This window comes from Hippopotamus amphibius, chromosome 8, assembly GCF_030028045.1.
Source record: "Hippopotamus amphibius kiboko isolate mHipAmp2 chromosome 8, mHipAmp2.hap2, whole genome shotgun sequence".
Classification (NCBI taxonomy): domain Eukaryota; kingdom Metazoa; phylum Chordata; class Mammalia; order Artiodactyla; family Hippopotamidae; genus Hippopotamus; species Hippopotamus amphibius.
The window spans coordinates 94476863-94495935 of record NC_080193.1 but is presented as its reverse complement, the minus strand read 5'-3'; the positions used below and the strand labels follow the sequence as shown (position 1 = coordinate 94495935).

The 19073-nt window shown below is 35.4% G+C and overlaps 1 protein-coding gene across 1 annotated transcript in view; it reads right to left on the bottom strand.

The window, feature by feature from the left end:
• Positions 1-19073, bottom strand: part of ERBB4 (erb-b2 receptor tyrosine kinase 4) — a 1095516-nt gene that overhangs the window by 290219 nt on the left and 786224 nt on the right. The window contains exons 6-9 of the mRNA XM_057744756.1: positions 10712-10830; positions 7890-8031; positions 3399-3512; positions 3152-3278 (exon numbers count right to left, since the gene is read on the bottom strand). Of these exons, the coding sequence (XP_057600739.1) occupies positions 3152-3278; positions 3399-3512; positions 7890-8031; positions 10712-10830 (502 nt within the window). The remainder of the gene's footprint in view (positions 1-3151; positions 3279-3398; positions 3513-7889; positions 8032-10711; positions 10831-19073) is intronic.

The following is a 19073-nucleotide window of genomic DNA, read 5'->3' as shown; positions in this document are numbered from 1 at the left end:
ATAATAATTGTCTGAACTAGGAAGTATGATTTATCATGAAGTATTTCCATGAAAATAATTTTGCCTTTATTTGGGTTCCAATAGTCTATGAAATAATATCTGTTGCACTATATGCTGTGCTATAAACTAGATGCTAGATATAGTCATTGAGATTTTCCTCTTGAAGTGCCTTTTTCTCCTGCTTTTTTTTTTTTTTTTTTTTAACTTTCTTTTGTTTCGAGGAGGAGGGGATGGTTAGTGTGTGGTTTTTCTTTTCACTTTTATTTTTGTTACTTTTCATTCTCTCTCCCTCTCTCTCCTTTCCCTCCCTTACTCCTCCCTCCCCACCCCTGCCTTTTTCTTTCTTTTTCATACCACTTATTAAGGTTTAGTATATGCCAGGTACTGGGCTGAACACTTTAAATATATGTGTGTGTGTGTGTATCTGAATCCCCACAACAACCAGAGGATGTAAGTATTTGTTATTAGTCCATTTCTCAACTATACGTTGGAGTTGTTGGACATGGAAGCCACACAGCTCGATGCAGATGATCTATGGTGGAGCCTGGATCAAGTTACTCAAACAAAAAATCTGACACTTATTTTTAAGAGAAACTTGGTTTACCTTTCTATTTGTAATCCACATGATTTGATTTTCTGTAAGTTATTTTTCAACTAATGTTCTCCTTGAAAGTCTGGATTAGTCTGATGTTTTGTAATGATTCTGCTCATAAACTTGTGAATGTATGGTTCCTACTGCACAATCTATTTTTATACCTCGAAACATCTCTTTCCCCTTTTTTTGCATTTATTTTATTAATATTTCCCTGTTCTAAAAGCTTAAGAGAATGAGAATATGTAAAACCATTTTGTAATTAGAATAAATCCAATTTTGATATATATATTCCATAATGAATCAAGACTAAATAGCTATTCTGAACTGCACTAGACCAAATCTTTTTCAAATCTCTCTACCCATGGTTTCCCTATAAGAAGATTAACCATTAGCAGGTCACCTTTGTTGATCCATAATCCTTCTACTGTCACAAAATTCTTGCAGTGGTTCTCAACGGGGCAGTACCACCATTGAGCTGTGAAGCTGGGACATCTGCAGAGAGGATTCAGTTATAAAAGAGATTAAGGGACACTACAGGCTTTTAGTAATAATCCCAAACCAAGTTAAATGCCTTTCACAGCAATGGATTGCCTCATGTCTTGAACCACCTTAAAATGTTCCACCCAATTTAGGACCTCATGTGCACAAACTTCAAAACTGATCATACTTTGCGTGTAATTCTGTAGTCATTTTGCCTCTTGTCACACAACAATATGATGCCTGGTTAGTTATTTCCTACTCCAATGCTCAGCTGTTCCTTTGTACTTTATTTCCCTGTACTTCATGCACAAAATGGCTTCTAATCTTCCCTCTCATGACTCTGAACTTTTATTACAAGTAGAAGCTGGTAACTTTCCTATCAATACATATTTTACTAATTTCCTATCAATACATATTTTACTTTTCTAATTTCTTCTTTAAATTTCAACTAGACAATTATAATGACTTTGTGAAACTATGTATGTAGGTAGGCTACATAGTCTGTGATTTTTATTTCAGAATTGAAGAGGAAGTCTTAAAAGGCTTAATATAAAAATGATGGATGTTGGGCCTGATTGCAATGAAACCACTCGTCTAAAGCAATTCATGAGACTATGTTTTTAAATCTTTCCCCACACTGATGGACTTGAGGCCAATTCATTTATTATATCCATGTGGAAGCAGCCAATGTGAATCAAGTGGCTATGGCTTTTTATTTCTCAGAAAACACTGTTAACATAAGGTGATCTGTCATTCATGGTGATATTTGGTTTTAAAAAATAGCTAAAATGTGGATATATTGTTTTAGTAAATGTCATACATGTGTTAAATTATATAGATGAACCTAAACGTGGGCCCAGGTTTCCTACTCAACGGGGCCAAGAGGGGAAAGATAGCAATGTGAATGGATTCAGAGGGCCCGTGGGGACTATGGTGAATTTGTGAATGTGTCCCATCTCAAAATACCTAGTACCACCCAGTTCCAACAGATTGTTGCCATATAGGAATGTAAACTAAGAGTAATCACCTGCACATTTTTTTTAAAGAGACGTTAAAAATCTGGACCTAATTTAAAAAGCAAAGCAAAACAACAAGAAACACCTCTTGGACCAAATGTAACAGAAAGTGAATATACACTATTACAGTTTTCTGGCATAGACCCATATTAAAAGCTACTTTTTAAAGTAAAGAAATGCTTTATGTACTAAGACCTACAGTAATTTATTTGAATGGAAAGAAACGCTTTGTTCTATTTCCCTTGCTGTTCCTATTTGACATATTTATTTATAATGTGTTAAATTGTTTTGCTTCAAGAAATGATATATGTTTAGACTAATCTTTTGAATTGAAATATGTGAATGATATTCTTTATCTGTAGCCTGTAGCACTAATATTTAGGGATTAAGTGGTGATATACACAAACAGATAAAATATAAAGTAAAAATATTGACATTTTCATTGCAATTGAAAGACTACAAACTTGGTCATTTTCCCAGCTAAAACCAGCAGGTGGTTCTGTAATGAAGGAGCCTAGAAAATGTTACAATTTTTATTGCTAAAATGAAATTCATTTAATAGATTTCTTACTAACTTCCCAACTCTAAAACAGAAAAAGATGCAGCAGGGCAAAGAAAATATCTGAAAGCTCAGAATTTCAACTTACTGATTTGCTTTCTGTGAGATACATTAATCTATGTTGTCTTGAACTAATTAGTTAGGAATTTGAATGAAATTCCCCATTTCACCCACTGATACGGTTTCCTGAAACATACCTACAAATGTGTCAACTTACTGAAATCTATAGATTTGAGGAAAATGTCCTGTAAATACATCTTAGCTTATATATAAACCTATATTTTCAAATATAAGTTGTCACCAAATTCACAATCTGGATGTACCCCCAAAATTTGATTTACAATCACCACTGGTGAAATCTGGCATTTGATTTTGTTGGAGGAAAGCATTAACGTATAGCGGAACTCTGTGTCAAAAGGAATCAAACAGACAAAACCAAAGAATCTCTTAAGCTTTATCTATACTTTTAAAAATAATTTTCTATGAAAACGTAATACTGACCCATGAATACCAGTGACAAGGAAGATCAAATTCCCATTGATTTTGGTGCAGTTTATGAACTTGTCAATGTTACTAGAATCCACGGTCTGAGCTGACATCAGTGATCCTGTGCCAATGCCATCACAAGCTGCAGAAACAAGATGCACAACCAGGGAGCTGAGAAAAGGTCTCTTTAGTCAATAAAGAGAAAATTTATATTAGGAAATAACAGTATTTTTTCATTATAAAATGAAAAAAAAATCATCACCTTTTGGGCAAATGTCAGTGCAAGGTTTACACATTTTAATCCCATTTTCTTCTACTTCCATCTTGGAACTAGGGCAGGCACGCACACAGGAACTGGAATCGACCACGAAGTTATCTGATTAAAAAAAGGTAAAATTAGCTATAATGTTGATGTTCAGAAAAAGACTTTAAACAAAATATTTTAGAGCTTGAAAATTATTACCATTTGACAATGATATTATGTATGCTTCTTTCCCTAAAACAACTCTCTGTCTAAATATCTCCACCTGAAATAGCATCTACGGACATCTACATTCAAATCCAAGGGCAGCATGTGTTAACAACAACTGGTGCTTACACGACTACTGCTCCACATCCTGAATCGCCCCCAAGATAGTGAATTTCTTTTATAGACCTAGGAAACTGCATGGCATTTAGTTTGTGTTTTTCAATAGTTCCACTTCATTTCATGTCATGATGCAAGTTTGAAGGCTAAAGAATACTTCAAGTTACATGAAGCACAAATGAAGCTGAAGTTAAACTGCCTTGGATAAAGGGAGTGCAGTTCATATCCAGGAGGAAATGTTTAAAATGTGTTCATCTTTCAATGGAGTGCCGTAGAAACTGTCCCACAGTTTTATATGAAGAAACAAAATGAAATTTGAAAGGGCATTACTTTAGGAAAAGTATACTAAATAAACCAGGAGCGTCTAATTACCTGACATGGTGAAATGTTTAGGAGTCCAGTGGCCTGGAATATGCCAGAACATTCCCTCCCAAAAATAAGGACAAATTATTGCATCTAGAGCCTCCCACGATAAAGGGAAAACACAATACCTGTTAGGCTGCTTTGGATTTTGAAGGCAGCATCCTTCCATGTTTGGAAAAACTGCTTCTGGCCCAATATTCAGTAGTCTAGAAGGCTTCTGACCTTGAAGGGGGCCCAGAGTAGGAAAGGCATATGGCACAGGTCCAGGCTGAGATGCAAAGAATTCTGCTACTTGGATCACAAAACCCAAGAGGCTCTATGATATAAGAAGTATCTATGGTGGGAAAATATGCCATGTGGAATTATGGCAAGTCCCAACTGGAAAATCACATCAGAGACCTCTAGGAACTATACACAATTTAGTAAACAACTCCTGGCATGCTTCTGGGTCCTGGTAGAGATAGACTACCTGACCATGGGTCACTGATTGATCTTGTAGCCAGAACTGCCCATCATACACAAGTTCTGTTCAAAACCATGATGCCACAATGTTGAGCAGGTCCAACAGCAGTCCATTGTAAGATGGAAGAAGTGCGTTGGGATTGATATAAGCAGGGGCACATGCACAAGTAAACCGCAAAAGCAGGAGGTCCAAATCCCCACATCATCCACTGTTGTGCTGGTACCTGTCACTAAGCTCATACCTATGGCTGCATGGGTCCAAGAGAGGGCACGTGACAAGCTGACAGAGGAGGACAAAAACTAAGCTTGGGAGGTGGATGCAAGCCGCTGAAAATGGACGGCAGCTGCCCTGCAGCCTCAGTCAGGAGTGGATTTGAAAGACAGTGCCAAGAAAAAAATCCTACCAATGGGCATAGTTCTGGGTAGTGCAAATGATCCTTTACTTTGTATGGAATAAATATGACTTTAGAATAAATACTAACTCATGAGCAGTGGCTTTCCCTGGGAGAAGAAATACTAGAAAATCTGGAATTGGACTTGAAGGGAGTCTGGGGTAGAGGCATATGTATGAATCCATGGGAGTGGGTATAAAGTGTGACGATCTTTGTATTCCAGGTTAATATCCACTAGAGGGCATCCGCCACAAAAGAGACGCTTTGTTGAGACTGCATCACAGCCTGATCCCGCTTCCTTTCCCTCCCTCATGGGTATTGATTCTGAGAATACTTCTTAACAACCACCATCTCTGCCATGGGAACCCAACCTGCAACAGATGTAACCATCCTTTCTGCAAGGTCTTTAGGGATACCTCATATTTAAAAACTTTCACATTTTTGCAGCAATATATGCCAAGAGAATTTTTTTTAAATGGGTATAAATATCATTATCAGTTAGGTTCAGATTTTGCAGTCAAATGAGTTTCAAAAAAATTTTTGTTTAGGGTTTTTGAATTTCAGAATTCTGGATTAGGAATTGTAGACTAGTATTTAGACACTAAACCTCTTTGTTTTTCTAAGATAACTACAGTTTAGCAAACCATGCCTTATGAGCAAGGTCCCCCAAAGATTTAAATTTTACACAGATAAATAATGAAGTGTTTTAAATTAATCTGTAATTGGATACACCTAAACTAATCCAAGAAAGGAAGTTTATGAGTTACCATATCTATGGCAACTGGGCAGGTAATTTAAAAAAATAGGCCTCAGGATTTAGCCTCTTGTCAGAACTTAGGAGTTGAGAGACTTCAGATGAGCCACTATAAAGGATGTAATAAAGAAAAGGAAAATTCCCTAGCTCACATTTTTTTGGTCTTCCACTCCAGCCCAAGCCCTGGGCCTCAACCTCAGGGCTTGAATAGAAAGAAAAGAACCAAAATCTCAAAAAAGCATGGTTTTAACACCATGGGGCAAGACACCATAATTTGAAGGTAGTAGAGCAGGAGGACATTTGTCTAAGAAAAGGAAAAAAGTCATCATCTAACCCCATTCTACAATAATCTCAAGCCCCCATTTTGCAAGATAGTAGATGCAGAAATACAGGGTAACTTTAGATGAGAAGTTATTAGATCAAAAACATAAGTTTGGACATAAAATTGTTTAATATGGAGAAATCTCTACTATCCTAGAGTTAGTGTGTCTGTGATTTTAAAATGGCAATTCAGAGCCATGTTAAATATATATATGTGTACATATATATGCATAATTATTCTTTTAACCAATATGAAATATTTAATAATAATGGCTGGAATCATAACTGCTTTCAAAGGCTTGTTTTTACATAATATTTCTCTGAACTTTATTCCCTATCCCTTTGATCTTTATAATGTTCCTGGGAAAGAGAGAGGGTACCTATAATTACCCACATTTTAAAGAGGAGAAAATCGAAAACTAAATAGTTTATCTAAAATCACACGACAAATACATTGGCAAAGCTGTAACCAAAGCCACTCTAATTCCATGTCCCTTACACTTCCTACTTCATCACGTGGACAAAGCAAAACCAAAACAAAGACACAATATCTGTGTGCTGTAGAATGTAAAGCCTTCTTTTAACTGAGTATGTGGATAAAAGTAGTGATTTTTTTTTTCAGCCTTCCGGTAAGTAAAGCATTGAAGAACTGTCTCATTGGTGTCTCCAAGCAAGGAAACTGACTTGAACAAATATCAAGACATATACCGTTCTTGATGAAAGCTAAGCTGGTCTTTTTTTTTTTTTTTTTAAGAATTTTTATTGAGATACAGTTAACAGACAATAAACTGCATATATTTAGAGTGTACAATTTGGTATACCAATCTCCCAATTCATTCCCCCCCAACCCTCCCCGCTTTCCCCACTTGGTGTCCATATGTTTGTTCTCTACATCTGCGTCTCTGTTTCTGCCTTGCAAACAGGTTGATTTGTACCATTTTTCTATAGTCCGCATATATGTGTTAATATACATTTGTTTTTCTCTTTCTCTTCTCTTTCTTTTCACTTCACTCTGTATAACAGTCTCTAGGTCCATCCATGTCTCTACAAATGTCCCAGTTTCATTGCTTTTTACAGCTGAGTACTATTCCATTGTATATATGTACCACATCTTTTTTATCCGTTCATCTGTTGATGGACATTTAGGTTGCTTCCATGTCCTGGCTATTGTAAATAGTGCTGCAATGAACATTGGAGTGCATGTGTCTTTTTGAATTATGGTGTTTTCTGGGTATATGCCCAGCAGTGGGATTGCTGGGTCATATGGTAACTCTATTTTTAGTTTGGCAAGGAACCTCCATACTGTTCTCCACAGTGGCTGTATCAATTTACATTCCCACCAACAGTGCAAGAGCTGGTCACTTTGAATCCCCAGGATGACTTATCAATTTGGTAAAGATCCCTTAACATGCACTTTATATCCACTGTTATTGTTTAAGATTGGATTTGATGTTAAAACTATAATGCTATATATTCTATCATAAATAAATAATAAGAAATAATTTTAGGTGAAAATTCACTGTTATTTGAAGCAGATCTCATTCATTACATAGCTTGCTGCTACTTAACTAATCACTTTTCTGAGGAGCAACATCCTGTGCAAAATCATTGACATGTAGTGAAAATATTGAGTTTAGAAGTCAATGAATGACATGGTACTCTAACCTCAAACATACCACTACTTTGCTGAGATTATGAATCAATCACTTCAATTTTTTGAATTTTAATTTCCTTATTTGTGAAATGATAATAATAGTACCCATACCCAAGTAATTCACCATATTGTCACAATTTTCAAATTCAATAAACTTACATGAAATTCCTGTTTTTAAATGATGAGCTAATTGATTTGGCTATTCTTATCCTGTTACTTACGTGGGCACTTCTTGACACAAAATGCTCCATAGGTGTATTTAGCGTTGAAGTTATGCTCCAGTTGAAAGGTTGTTGGATTGTAGACGAAAGTTTGTGGACACTGAGTAACACATGCTCCACTGTCATTGAAGTTCATGCATGCCTGCAACACAGCAAAGATTCATTTCATTTTAAAAATAACCTTCATAATACTTGTTAAAGGGACACAGCTAAACAGTTCTGGGATAAGGTTGTATTGTTTACTTAGCATACATCAATTTCATAAAAACTGGAAAATTTGAAAATTTTGTAGTTGCCAGGGCTTATTTTTTAACTTCGTATTTGTTTGTACTTCTCAATTTTATAAAACTGTTTTTCCAGTGTCCATAAATATACCATCTACAGTTACTGATGTTCAAACTTCTTGATATCTATCCACTAATTTCCAAACTGAGAACTGGTTTAAGTTACTAAAGTTAGGTAATAGTGAAAACATTTAAGCTTACACTTATGTTGAGTCTTCGAGTTTGGCAGTGACAACTAAATGTCCAACTGCACAGGCTAGACTTTCCTTAAAGTTGGTATTTGAAGAGTTCAGTGCCTTAAGTGGTGTGGTAAGTCCATTCAACACCACTGTATAATGAGAAAACGTTTTGATGGTCATTCAAATTGGACTTAAAGAAAAGTCTATGGCAGGTGACTGGTCAAGTGTAAATGTAGAGGGTGTGACGCCAAAAAGTAAAGAAGTATCTATACTTAGCCCATAATTAAATAATATGATACCATTTCCGATGTGGTCTTCATCATAATGTGACACAATTTAAAAGTCACCAAATTCAAGTTAATATGTTTCTGCTGATATATATTTGTATTGAGACTTCAGTTTGTTCAAATGCATTTTAAAATGATTAAAAACAATCATACCACCTAAGAGTTAGGTATTTGATATATAAAAAGGAACATGTGTAAGTATATAAAAACATGTGATTAGCAAAAGAGGGGATGAACCGATTATCTTAATTAAGCAATCTAAACCTTCACAGGAATAATTTAGGCCTTAGAAGGCAAGCTAACAGGAACTCAAGCTACATTTTACATATCATCATAAATTTCATGTATAGTTATTAATAAGCACTAAGTTATTCTGTTTCCTCAAAACATTTTCTTAATCAATCGTTGTTTTAGCAAGCACTTTATCACAAAAATGACAATTCCCTGATGATGGTCTGTGAGATGCATAAGAAGAACGAGACTCACTGATGATACATTATTCACTAAGATGACACTCCCCAGGAAGAATCTATTAAAAACCAATCTAGAAAACTCAGTAAGTTTTAATTTATGGCTATAAAACTTCATGTGTCCTCATAATTGCTTTACTAACATATTTTATACAGTGTTGTGCACAGATTGCTTGGCAACAAAGGGACATGATCTAGAGAAATCAAACAAGTTTACCTTCCAGACAGCATATGAAACAACATAACTTACACCAAGGCCTTGGTCTGGCATTCTTGAACATTCTGTACCAAATGCCAAAGTGGAATCACTGGACCATACCATAAAAGTCATGAAAGGAGAATTCTGAAGCTCACTCAGCACTCTGCTTATCGTGATAACAGAACCATGAAAAAAATGCAGTGAAAAACTTCTAAGTGAACGTTAACGGCTATTGTTGGTGTTTAGTGTTGTTACTGTTTTGGCATTGCTAACACAACACCTGTTCAGCATTTTCCAGATCAAGCTTCCATCCTATGTCTGGTGATAGGCAAGGGAAAGGGTCTCAGTTCAAGATCTGCTGAGCACCTTCTGTACATTTCTAACATTTTTCTTCTCTTTCCCTCTTCCCCCCCTACTCATTTCTGCAGTACATACTTTGTTTCACTATAGAATTAGGATAGACAAATTAAGTTTTTTGTGACATTAAGAAAAGTAAGAAATTACTGTGTATCTATATCGTAAGAGCTATAACCTATATTTTGCTTATTTCCAGAATTAAGTGCCAATTTGAAAAAAAAAATCCAGTTCTAAATACATCTGGGGATTCTCCAGATATTTGAGATAAGGAAAAAACAAATTCCTGTGTGAATGTTGAGCAACAAAAAAATAGTTTACTATTTTATGATTTTTAGCTTAAAATGAAATCAATGCTCTGTGTGTATAAAATTTTATTAACTATAGCTCACAGAATTGCTTGCATGTATTCAAAAGAATAGAAAGACCTTTATCAGGGATATCAAAATGTAATTAAAAAGTGGCCCCTACAAGCTATAAATGTTAATTTTGAGGACATAAAAGTGTCCTCTTCTAAAATAAAAATTACACAGATTAGCATATAAATTGCTTTAAGTGTGCATTTGTAAATCTTATAAATTTTGAATAATAATAGCTTGTAAACAATATAAACTGTAAAATAGTTAAATTCATAAATTTATCTGCTTTAATCTTGAAATTTATATTTGAGAAATAAAATGCAAGTGCCCCTACACAGAAGACTCGGCTCAATGATGCAACAACCCACACCGTAACCACCATAAATTTTGGAAGAATGCTGTTAGCTTTTTAAAAGATACCTCAATATGTTCTCCTTCATGTTGTCCAATAAATCTCACTCATAATATAAATTATAATCAGGAAGACATAATTCATTTAGTAGAACAGAATTATCCTAATTAATAGCCACCCAGTGAGGGAATGACTTCTAGGAAATCAGAGTATCTTTCTTAACCCTAAAATGGTACATTTGATCTTATCTTAATAACATGTTAAAGATTCAGTGTGCCTGAGTCAAACCAGGAGGGAAGGGAAGACCAGAGAGTGAAAGGGAGGGCTGCCAGACTTACAAAGCAGTCAGTGTCCTTAGGTCCTGAGCAGCCTCCAGCACATTCTCGGTGACAGCAGTCACTAACGTAGGGTCCGTAGCATCTGCCATCACACTGTTCTGCACATACAGTCCTGGTCACTGCAGACGACAGAGATAGGCTTTATCAAAGTCAGCCACCAAGAGAAACTTCTAAGGTAATTCGGAGTAGCTGAGAAAAGTTGAGCCCCGGAGTAACAATTTACTCAATGCGCCACTGACTCAGCTCAGGAAACATTTACTGAATGAAGTCTGCAATTGATCAAAATTACTGCATAAAACCCTTCAAAATTAATACATGAACTTGTATTTTATATTCTTTCTTGTTCCAGTAAATACTTGTAGTGCTTTACAAAAATCACACGACTTAGCAAGAAAGAATCAAATTTAGAATAACTGAACGTGACTTTTTGGCAGGTTGCAAAGAATGGAGTCAGCAATGAAGTCAATTTACAATGTGCACAGTGAGAGCCTATGGCAGAAGGTATCCCTAGAAATGAGTCCAAGATTTTTGGTAGTCAATGCAAAAAGAGGAACATAAGCTTTTACATGATTCACATTATATCTTATATCATTCCTATCAGGTAGATAGATGACAGATAGGTGATAAAATGGATAGGTGACAGACAAATAAATAGATAGGCAGATAGACAAAGATAAATAGATAACGGATCTGTAGTAGCACAACTGTTTCTATTCCTGAGATTTAAGTGAAATTTCTACCAAGATTTCTCAAAAACAGGAACTTGTGTAAGGAACAGAGCAACACCTGTTGCTCTGGGAAGGAGAGAAGGAGGGAGGGAAGGAAGGAGGAAAAGGAGGGAGGGAGGGAGACACATACATTCATTGTAAACACATCAAAAACTTCTATTAGGTTTTTTTTTTTTTTTTAATTTTATTGGCTGTGTTGGGTCTTTTTTGCTGTGCACAGGGTTTCATTTTAGTTGCCGTGAGTGGGGGCTACTCTTCCTTGTGGTGCGTGGGCTCCTCATTGCCATGGCTTCTCTTGTTGTGGAGCACGGGCTCTAGGAGCGTGGGCTTCAGTAGTTGCAGCTCATGGGCTCAATAGTTTTGGCTCACAGGCTCTAAAGCACAGGCTCAGTAGTTGTGGCGCACGGGCTTAGTTGCTCTGCGGCATGTGGGATCTTCCTGGAGCAGGGATCGAACCCGTGTCCCCTGCATTGGCAGGCAGATTCTCAACCACTGCGCCACCTAGGAAGCCCTAATTTTTTCTTATAACATTCTTCAGTCCAAGCTGACAGCATCATGTCAAGGTATACATTGGACATCGAAATTATAGTATTGAGGGACACATTTCTGCTTATCATACTTGTTTCAAAAATATATTTTAAAAGTACATAGAGAAATGAATTCTACAGCATATGTGTAGCACATAATTTCTTTTCTTCTGTATTTCCCCTTCAGCCTTGTTTCTTCCCACCTCTCTGAGTTCTTCACAGTGTCCTTCACCGCTATTACAGCAAGACACCACTCCTTAAACTCTAGTTTTCCTCAGAGCTGGTCTTCACAATTTTCTTTGGGCTAAGGGCTCATATACCTGGATGAAATCATTCATCTCTGCTTTGCCTACTACCTATAGGTAGATGACATCAGATCCAGATTTGAATTCTCTGTTGAGACGCAACACGTATTTCTAGCTGCCTGCAAAAATTCCCATTTAGATGTACAAAATGGAATGTATCATTTCCCCACCTCCACCATCAAGCATATCTCTCTTGTTTATTCCTCTACCTCAATTAATGATAGCACCATCCATCCAGTAGCTCAGCTAAAATTTTGGGACATGTTTTCTATTTCTCCTTTTCCCTCACCCCCAATTCTCATGCCTAATAAAAATCCTAAGTACTAGCAATAGATATTTTTCATTGCTGTCCCTCCTCTCTACTTCAACTTTGTTCTGAGACTTACCTCTAAATTATTATATAGCCTTCTAAAAGGTTTCTCAGATCACAAATAATCCTCCATGCCACTCTAAAAGTAATGACTAGAAAATATGGGCTACTGCATATAAATCAGTGTCGTTCTACAGTGTGAAGCTTATTTCCCATCTCTGCACTAGAGGAGTAAACCCTCAGCAAGGGATAAAAGTCCTCCATCAACTGACCATCATCTCTATTTCTACCAGAATCTTTCACGACTCTCACTGTGATCTTCGCATCCAGACACACAGAAATACCACTTGTGGTCTGCAGTTCTTTTCATGGTACTCAACTGTGATTTTCACAATGCATTCCTTCATGATGGAAAAATCCTTTCTGTCTTCTCTGTCTAGCAAACACTCATCCAAAAGATCCACTTAAGGTGCCATTCTTGCTCTGAAACCTTTTCAGACACATCTCCACGCTGAGTTAATTTGATGTACTTGCTTCTCAACAAGTAAGCAAATGAAGTTAATACAGGAGTCTATGAGGTCTGAAGGTCTAAGCTGAAATTCAAACTCTGTTCTTGTGATATAGCAAGTTATCTCACCACTGTGTATTTCACTTCACTATTTTTAAGTTGGGGTTAGTATTATATAACTATAATATAAATAGAGATACAGGCATAAAATCCTTAATATGGGCCCTATTAATAGTGCTCAACAACCATTAGATACTATCAACATTATTGCACTTATTATAATACATTGTATTTATTTTTTCCATGTTTGCTCTCCCCACTAAACTTTTAGAGCATTTAGAGTGTATTGTCTTATTTAAGTTTACATCCTTAGTGACTAGTACAGTGCTTGGCAGTTAATACACGCTAAGTAAGTATTCCCTCCAAGTAAAGGGTAAGTCATACATTGCCAAGTCATTGGAAGTATCTGCTTGTTGAGTGCTTAATGGACTTATCAGAGGAAAAGGAAATATGTAGAGAGTTAAATAGGTAGGGCACGAAGAAATGTAAATAGGCAAATATTAAAATACCAAGAAATAGAGCATATCCAAAGGTAAATACCTTAGAATTATTGTTAGTATCTATTATTAGATTTAAACTCTCCTTAAATTCTGCCAGTGATTATTTCATGATTCCATAGTTTCACTTGGATCTTTTTCAATTGAACATGATTATATTCACAAAATGCGTACTTTTTATACATGAACTAGGTCTTTCCATTTGACAAGATTATATTCCTCCCTATGTAGTCAACAAACATCAAATAGAGTTTAGACTATAACGGCATCTGAACTCGTCATCTACCTTGTTTTCATTTTGTAAAAATAAAGTCATATATTTCTTATATAAGTTAATATAAGATTTTGAAAAAGAACAAAATTTCAGGTCTCACATAGGAGGGCATATTTGGTATTTGCAATTTGGGTAATGATTTTGAAGTAAATAATTTCTTCTGTGAGTATTCTAGTATAAAATTCTCTATAAGTCAACTTGGCCTGTCCCCTTAACCTTCTTTAAGTCTTTGCTCTAATCTCACCGTCTCAGTGAAGTCTATGCTTATTTAATAGTGAATCTGAATCCTTTCCAAACCACTGATTCCTTATGGACTTTCCTCTCTGTCTCTCTCTTCCTCTCCCCTCCCCTCTCTCTCTTCCTCCCTTCCCTCTTGTATCTTTGCTATAACATCGATCACCATCTAATATATTTTACAATTCACTTATTACACTTCCTTTGTTTTTTGGTATGTTCCAACGTCTAGAACTGTACCTGGCATCCACGTAACTTTTATTTATATTTTATACACGTTATACACACACATTGCATATACATTATATATATGAAATATATCCAAATGAATTATATCTACTCCTTAACGCTTCATAGTCATATGTTGTGCATATATTAATGTTCCTATCTTTTAACCGATTGTTATATTTATTTAGATGTCCTAATTAGTAATTAATACCATATAATGGAAAGACTTTTAATAAACACTTTGGGAAAGAACAGATTCAAATATAATTCCTCTCTTCTGGATTCAATAAGGCTCTTTTGATGTACTGAGAGTTGCTAATTGAAACGGCAGACATATATTAAGTAAGCAAATTACTAGATTTGAAATCAGTGTTATCACGGGACAGTCTACTAATTTGCTTTTAGCTGACAGGCATTGCTCAGCTGGAAAATAGCATGAAGTGAGTCAGCAATCGTAGCCTATTAATCATATCATATTTTAATCCTAGATACATATGTCTAAGGGTTAAATTCTATTTTTAACTCTATGGTGATTTAAGGTAACTATACAAAATGTTTCAATTTCTCTTTATATACTTATATACCAAAAGAAGAAATTTATGTATATAATATTTTTTTAAAAAAACATGATTTTATTTTTATAAATTAAATGTTCTTGTTAAGATAATCTCTCTCATTAAATATAAAAATAATATATTAGAAAAAGAATCTAACATACTACAACCTTAGGTTCAATAATAACTATTATACTCATGAAACTTTTAAGATGTATTTAAATTAATCAATCATATGTGTTGTCAACTTTAAATTTTTCAAAATAGCAATTTCTCCCATTCAGTGGTCACCTATCTCATTATTTCTCAGGACATTTTGATCTTTTTTAAAATTTTGATTTAAGATACTAAAAGGGAAATCTGGGATTTGCTTCAAAAACAGTCTATAATTAATTTTTTTTTAAGGGTAAGATACATTTAACACTAAAAAAGCATTATTTGTTATCACAGTTTTCGCATGCCTGAAGTTCAGTAAGCATGAAACATATTTAGAAATCTTTGCTTGACAGATAATAAGTAAGCAAAAGAACAAAGCAATAAGCTTAGTCTCTAAATAATGATGAGACTGTTAAGAAACATTTCTTCACATTGTTATGAGTTTTGTTTTCAGAAAGAAAACTCTCCCTTTGTACAATCTATTTAATGGCACTTGCTGATTAATAAGCATTACTTAATATGAATTAAACACATCAAACTATACTCATATTTTATTATGATGGAAACACAAAACAAAAAACAGGTCCTGAAATCAATGAGATAATTCACTTAGCCTCCATGGAAACATTAACTTATAATTGCTTTAGTTATATTAATTTCCATCCTTGCTTGACTATTATTTCATTAGAATATTTTTCCCCTGTATTTAGTATCTTCTCTAAATTGCTTCACTGGGTGCATTACAATATTTGGGTTGAATTTTAACTAGCTTATTCTTTAGTGGTACATCACTAACTGTGATTGTTTAATATAAAAGATATAAACTAGGAGATTAAAATGCTTATTATATTAGGGTCAGTAAACTTGAAATTGGGAATGGGAATTCATTCAAAATATCCATGAGAATCAGATGGGTAAAGTTTAAGGAACCAAACATTCTGTAGTAATAAGAGGATACTGCTGAAAGAATATCTATCATCTCAAAACAACTAAAGTATTTATAAGCAGCTTTATTACATCAGCATTTCACTAATAAAAACAAGGGCTTAATTACTTCTTAAAATACAATAATCACTACACTTAAAGTTATTCCCTTAGAACAAATTAATTTTATTTGAAGAACTTTAACAATTTACTAATCAAATATTTACTGTTACTTTTTTTTTAAAATAAATACATTTACTTATTTGTTTATTTACTGGCTGCGTTGGGTCTTCCTTGCGGCACACAGGCTTTCTCTAGTTGGCACATGGGCTTTCTCTAGTTGCAGCAAGCGGGGGCCACTCCTCATTGTGGTGTGCGGGTTTCTCATTGTGGTGGCTTCTCCTGTTGCAGAGCATGGGCTCTAGGTGCATGGGCTTCAGTAGTTGTGGCACATGGGCTCAACAGTTGTGGCTCATGGACTCTAGAGAGCAGGTTCAATTGTTATGACACACGGACTTAGCCGCTCCGTGGCATATGGTATTTTCCTGGGGCAGGGATCGAACCCATGTTCCCTGCATTGGCAGGCAGATTCTTAACCACTGCACCACCTAGGAAGTCCTACTGTTACTTCTTATGAGTTACAAAAAGGACAATGAACATTCATAAATGATGCAAAACAGAGCACTGACATCACAGTGACTAAACAAAAGTATCTCTGCCCATGAAAAAAATTAAAGAGGTAAATTTAGGCAAAGTCTTTTTAAATGTTTTCTTCCCACATTTTTACACCCCACACCTTTTCTCCTCCTCCCCTATCCATTCCTCCTTCATCATCTCCTTCATCTTCGCACCCCCAGTGCCTTCTGCTTCTCTGCACTTCTATTTAGTTGATAATCAGTGCGGCCCCAGATTGTCCATTCTAATAAGCTCCCAGGTTATGTAACTGCCTACTAGTCCACAGACCTCATTTGGAGTAGCAGGATATAGAGTACTTTAAAAAAAAATGCCTGGGAATCACCTAATTCCTATTAAATCAAAATTACCTGCCATGTTCTAGGATTTGATACTTTTAATAAGCTCCCCAGGTGATTTCCAATATGCAGTCTAGAGCTGAGAACCAATATTCTATCCAGTGAAAATGGGAAAAACTCTAGGTTATTTCCACCATTTGATTGATTGACTGACTGATATTTCTTTGTCTGAAATTTAATCACACTGATTGTCCTCTTCCTTTAATTTCCTGTTGGTGTTTTTAAGCCCTCTATCACTAACTGGGAGATTAAGCAAACACAATTGATGTGCAAGCAGGTAGGAAAATTTGGGAAGAAAAAGACCTAAAGTGGGAACAGAAATATTGCTTGGCTAATTCTGAAGGCAAAAATTTCAGATAAGAGATAGTCAGAAAACTGTTCCTTTCTCTCACCCAGCAGCTGTCTACATGACACATATCCTGGGCAGTTACATTGCTAAGTACATTTTAAAGCATGTTCATTTTATTTTTATTTCATTCTATTTCAATTAGCATTCAATGACCTGCACCTCTATGCTGCCTAGATTACCTCTGTTTATTGACCAAATTTCAACAAACTGTGTCTGTGAAACACATTGTGTCCATTAAATAGATGGTACTTCAATGGAATGGTTTTAGTGTTAGGCTGTTTTCAGTTACAAACTTGGAGGGTTAAACAAGAAGAAAAATGCTTGAGTTAAAGCAGAGGTGATTTGGGTTGGATGCGAAGAAGAATTTATTGACCATTAGAGTGATAAAAACACTGTAATGAGCCACTGAATGGGCTTCTTGAGTCTTTATTTGTCAGTATTTAAGGGAAATCTCTTCTGAATGCTTTAGACCTCAACTTAATTAAAGACAGCAGGCTTGATGGAATTCTCTCTAGAGGTACCCTCTAGTTCTACAATCCAATATTTATTCCTATGAATGGTGAAATTGTGACCCCCTTCCGAAAACAATGAACACTTTGGGTTGTATTATATGCTTCTAGAAAGCTACTATCATCAGAATAGACTTTAAATGAAGCAAATAAAGCTCACAGACCATCCAAGAATATTCCTTCTAGAGCATGCTGAAATGTGTAGAAAATCAGGTTTAAAGAGACTAACACTAAACTATACACCACTATTAATTTTCCCAGGGAAGAATAATTGGACACATCTGTGTGTTCAGTGACAGATAGACTGTAAGAATCACATATAAAGATTTAAAATTAAGATGCCTGGTCCTCTTTCTACTTTCTGATTTTACAAGTCTAGGGAAGGAGCCAGAAAATTCATTTTTCTATTAGGAGCCCCAAGGTTTTCAGAAGTAGACTTTATAAACCAATATTTCAAAAACTCTGCTCTAAGGTACTCTCTTCTTATTGTGTGGCTACTGCAGCAAGGGTAAAGCATTTATTTAGATGAGAAGGCAGAGATGGAAATGGGTCTTATACTGGACTGCTGCTTCCTATCTCACACTGGATGATGGAATAACTGACAGTAATTTTTGCCATACAGAGCCAGGACTCAGGATACATAAAGACTAGACCCTGATCTGGACAGGGAAGGAATTTTGAATTTTAATAATTTACTATTTTATCAATTATTTTAACCAACAACATAAGGCCTAATGTACTGAAAAAGGCTCTCAGAGAATATATTTAATTTTTTAAAATAATTGAACTTAGCAAAGTAGAATTATAAAAACGTATCTAGGGTTCCTAAACTACCACAGTTATACCTGTTTTCACATCACAGAAGTAAATGTAACATTATCTTTTATTTCTAATTAGTCTGGTGATAGCTACTCCAAAGGAACTGACCAACCAAACCATAAGGTATATACCACCCCTACAGGTATCATAATGGTTTAATCTTTTATGCAATAACTGCTGGAGTTCACCTGAAAAACATGGCAAATACCTGCAAAGCCCTTACTGAAACTGTCATTCTGAGTCAGTTAGTAAAAGTATGCCTAGATTTGGCAGTTACTAATCAGGTTTGACCCTTGTCCCAGATAAATCCCTGGTGACCCAAGGACTATGACATGATAATATTGTTACT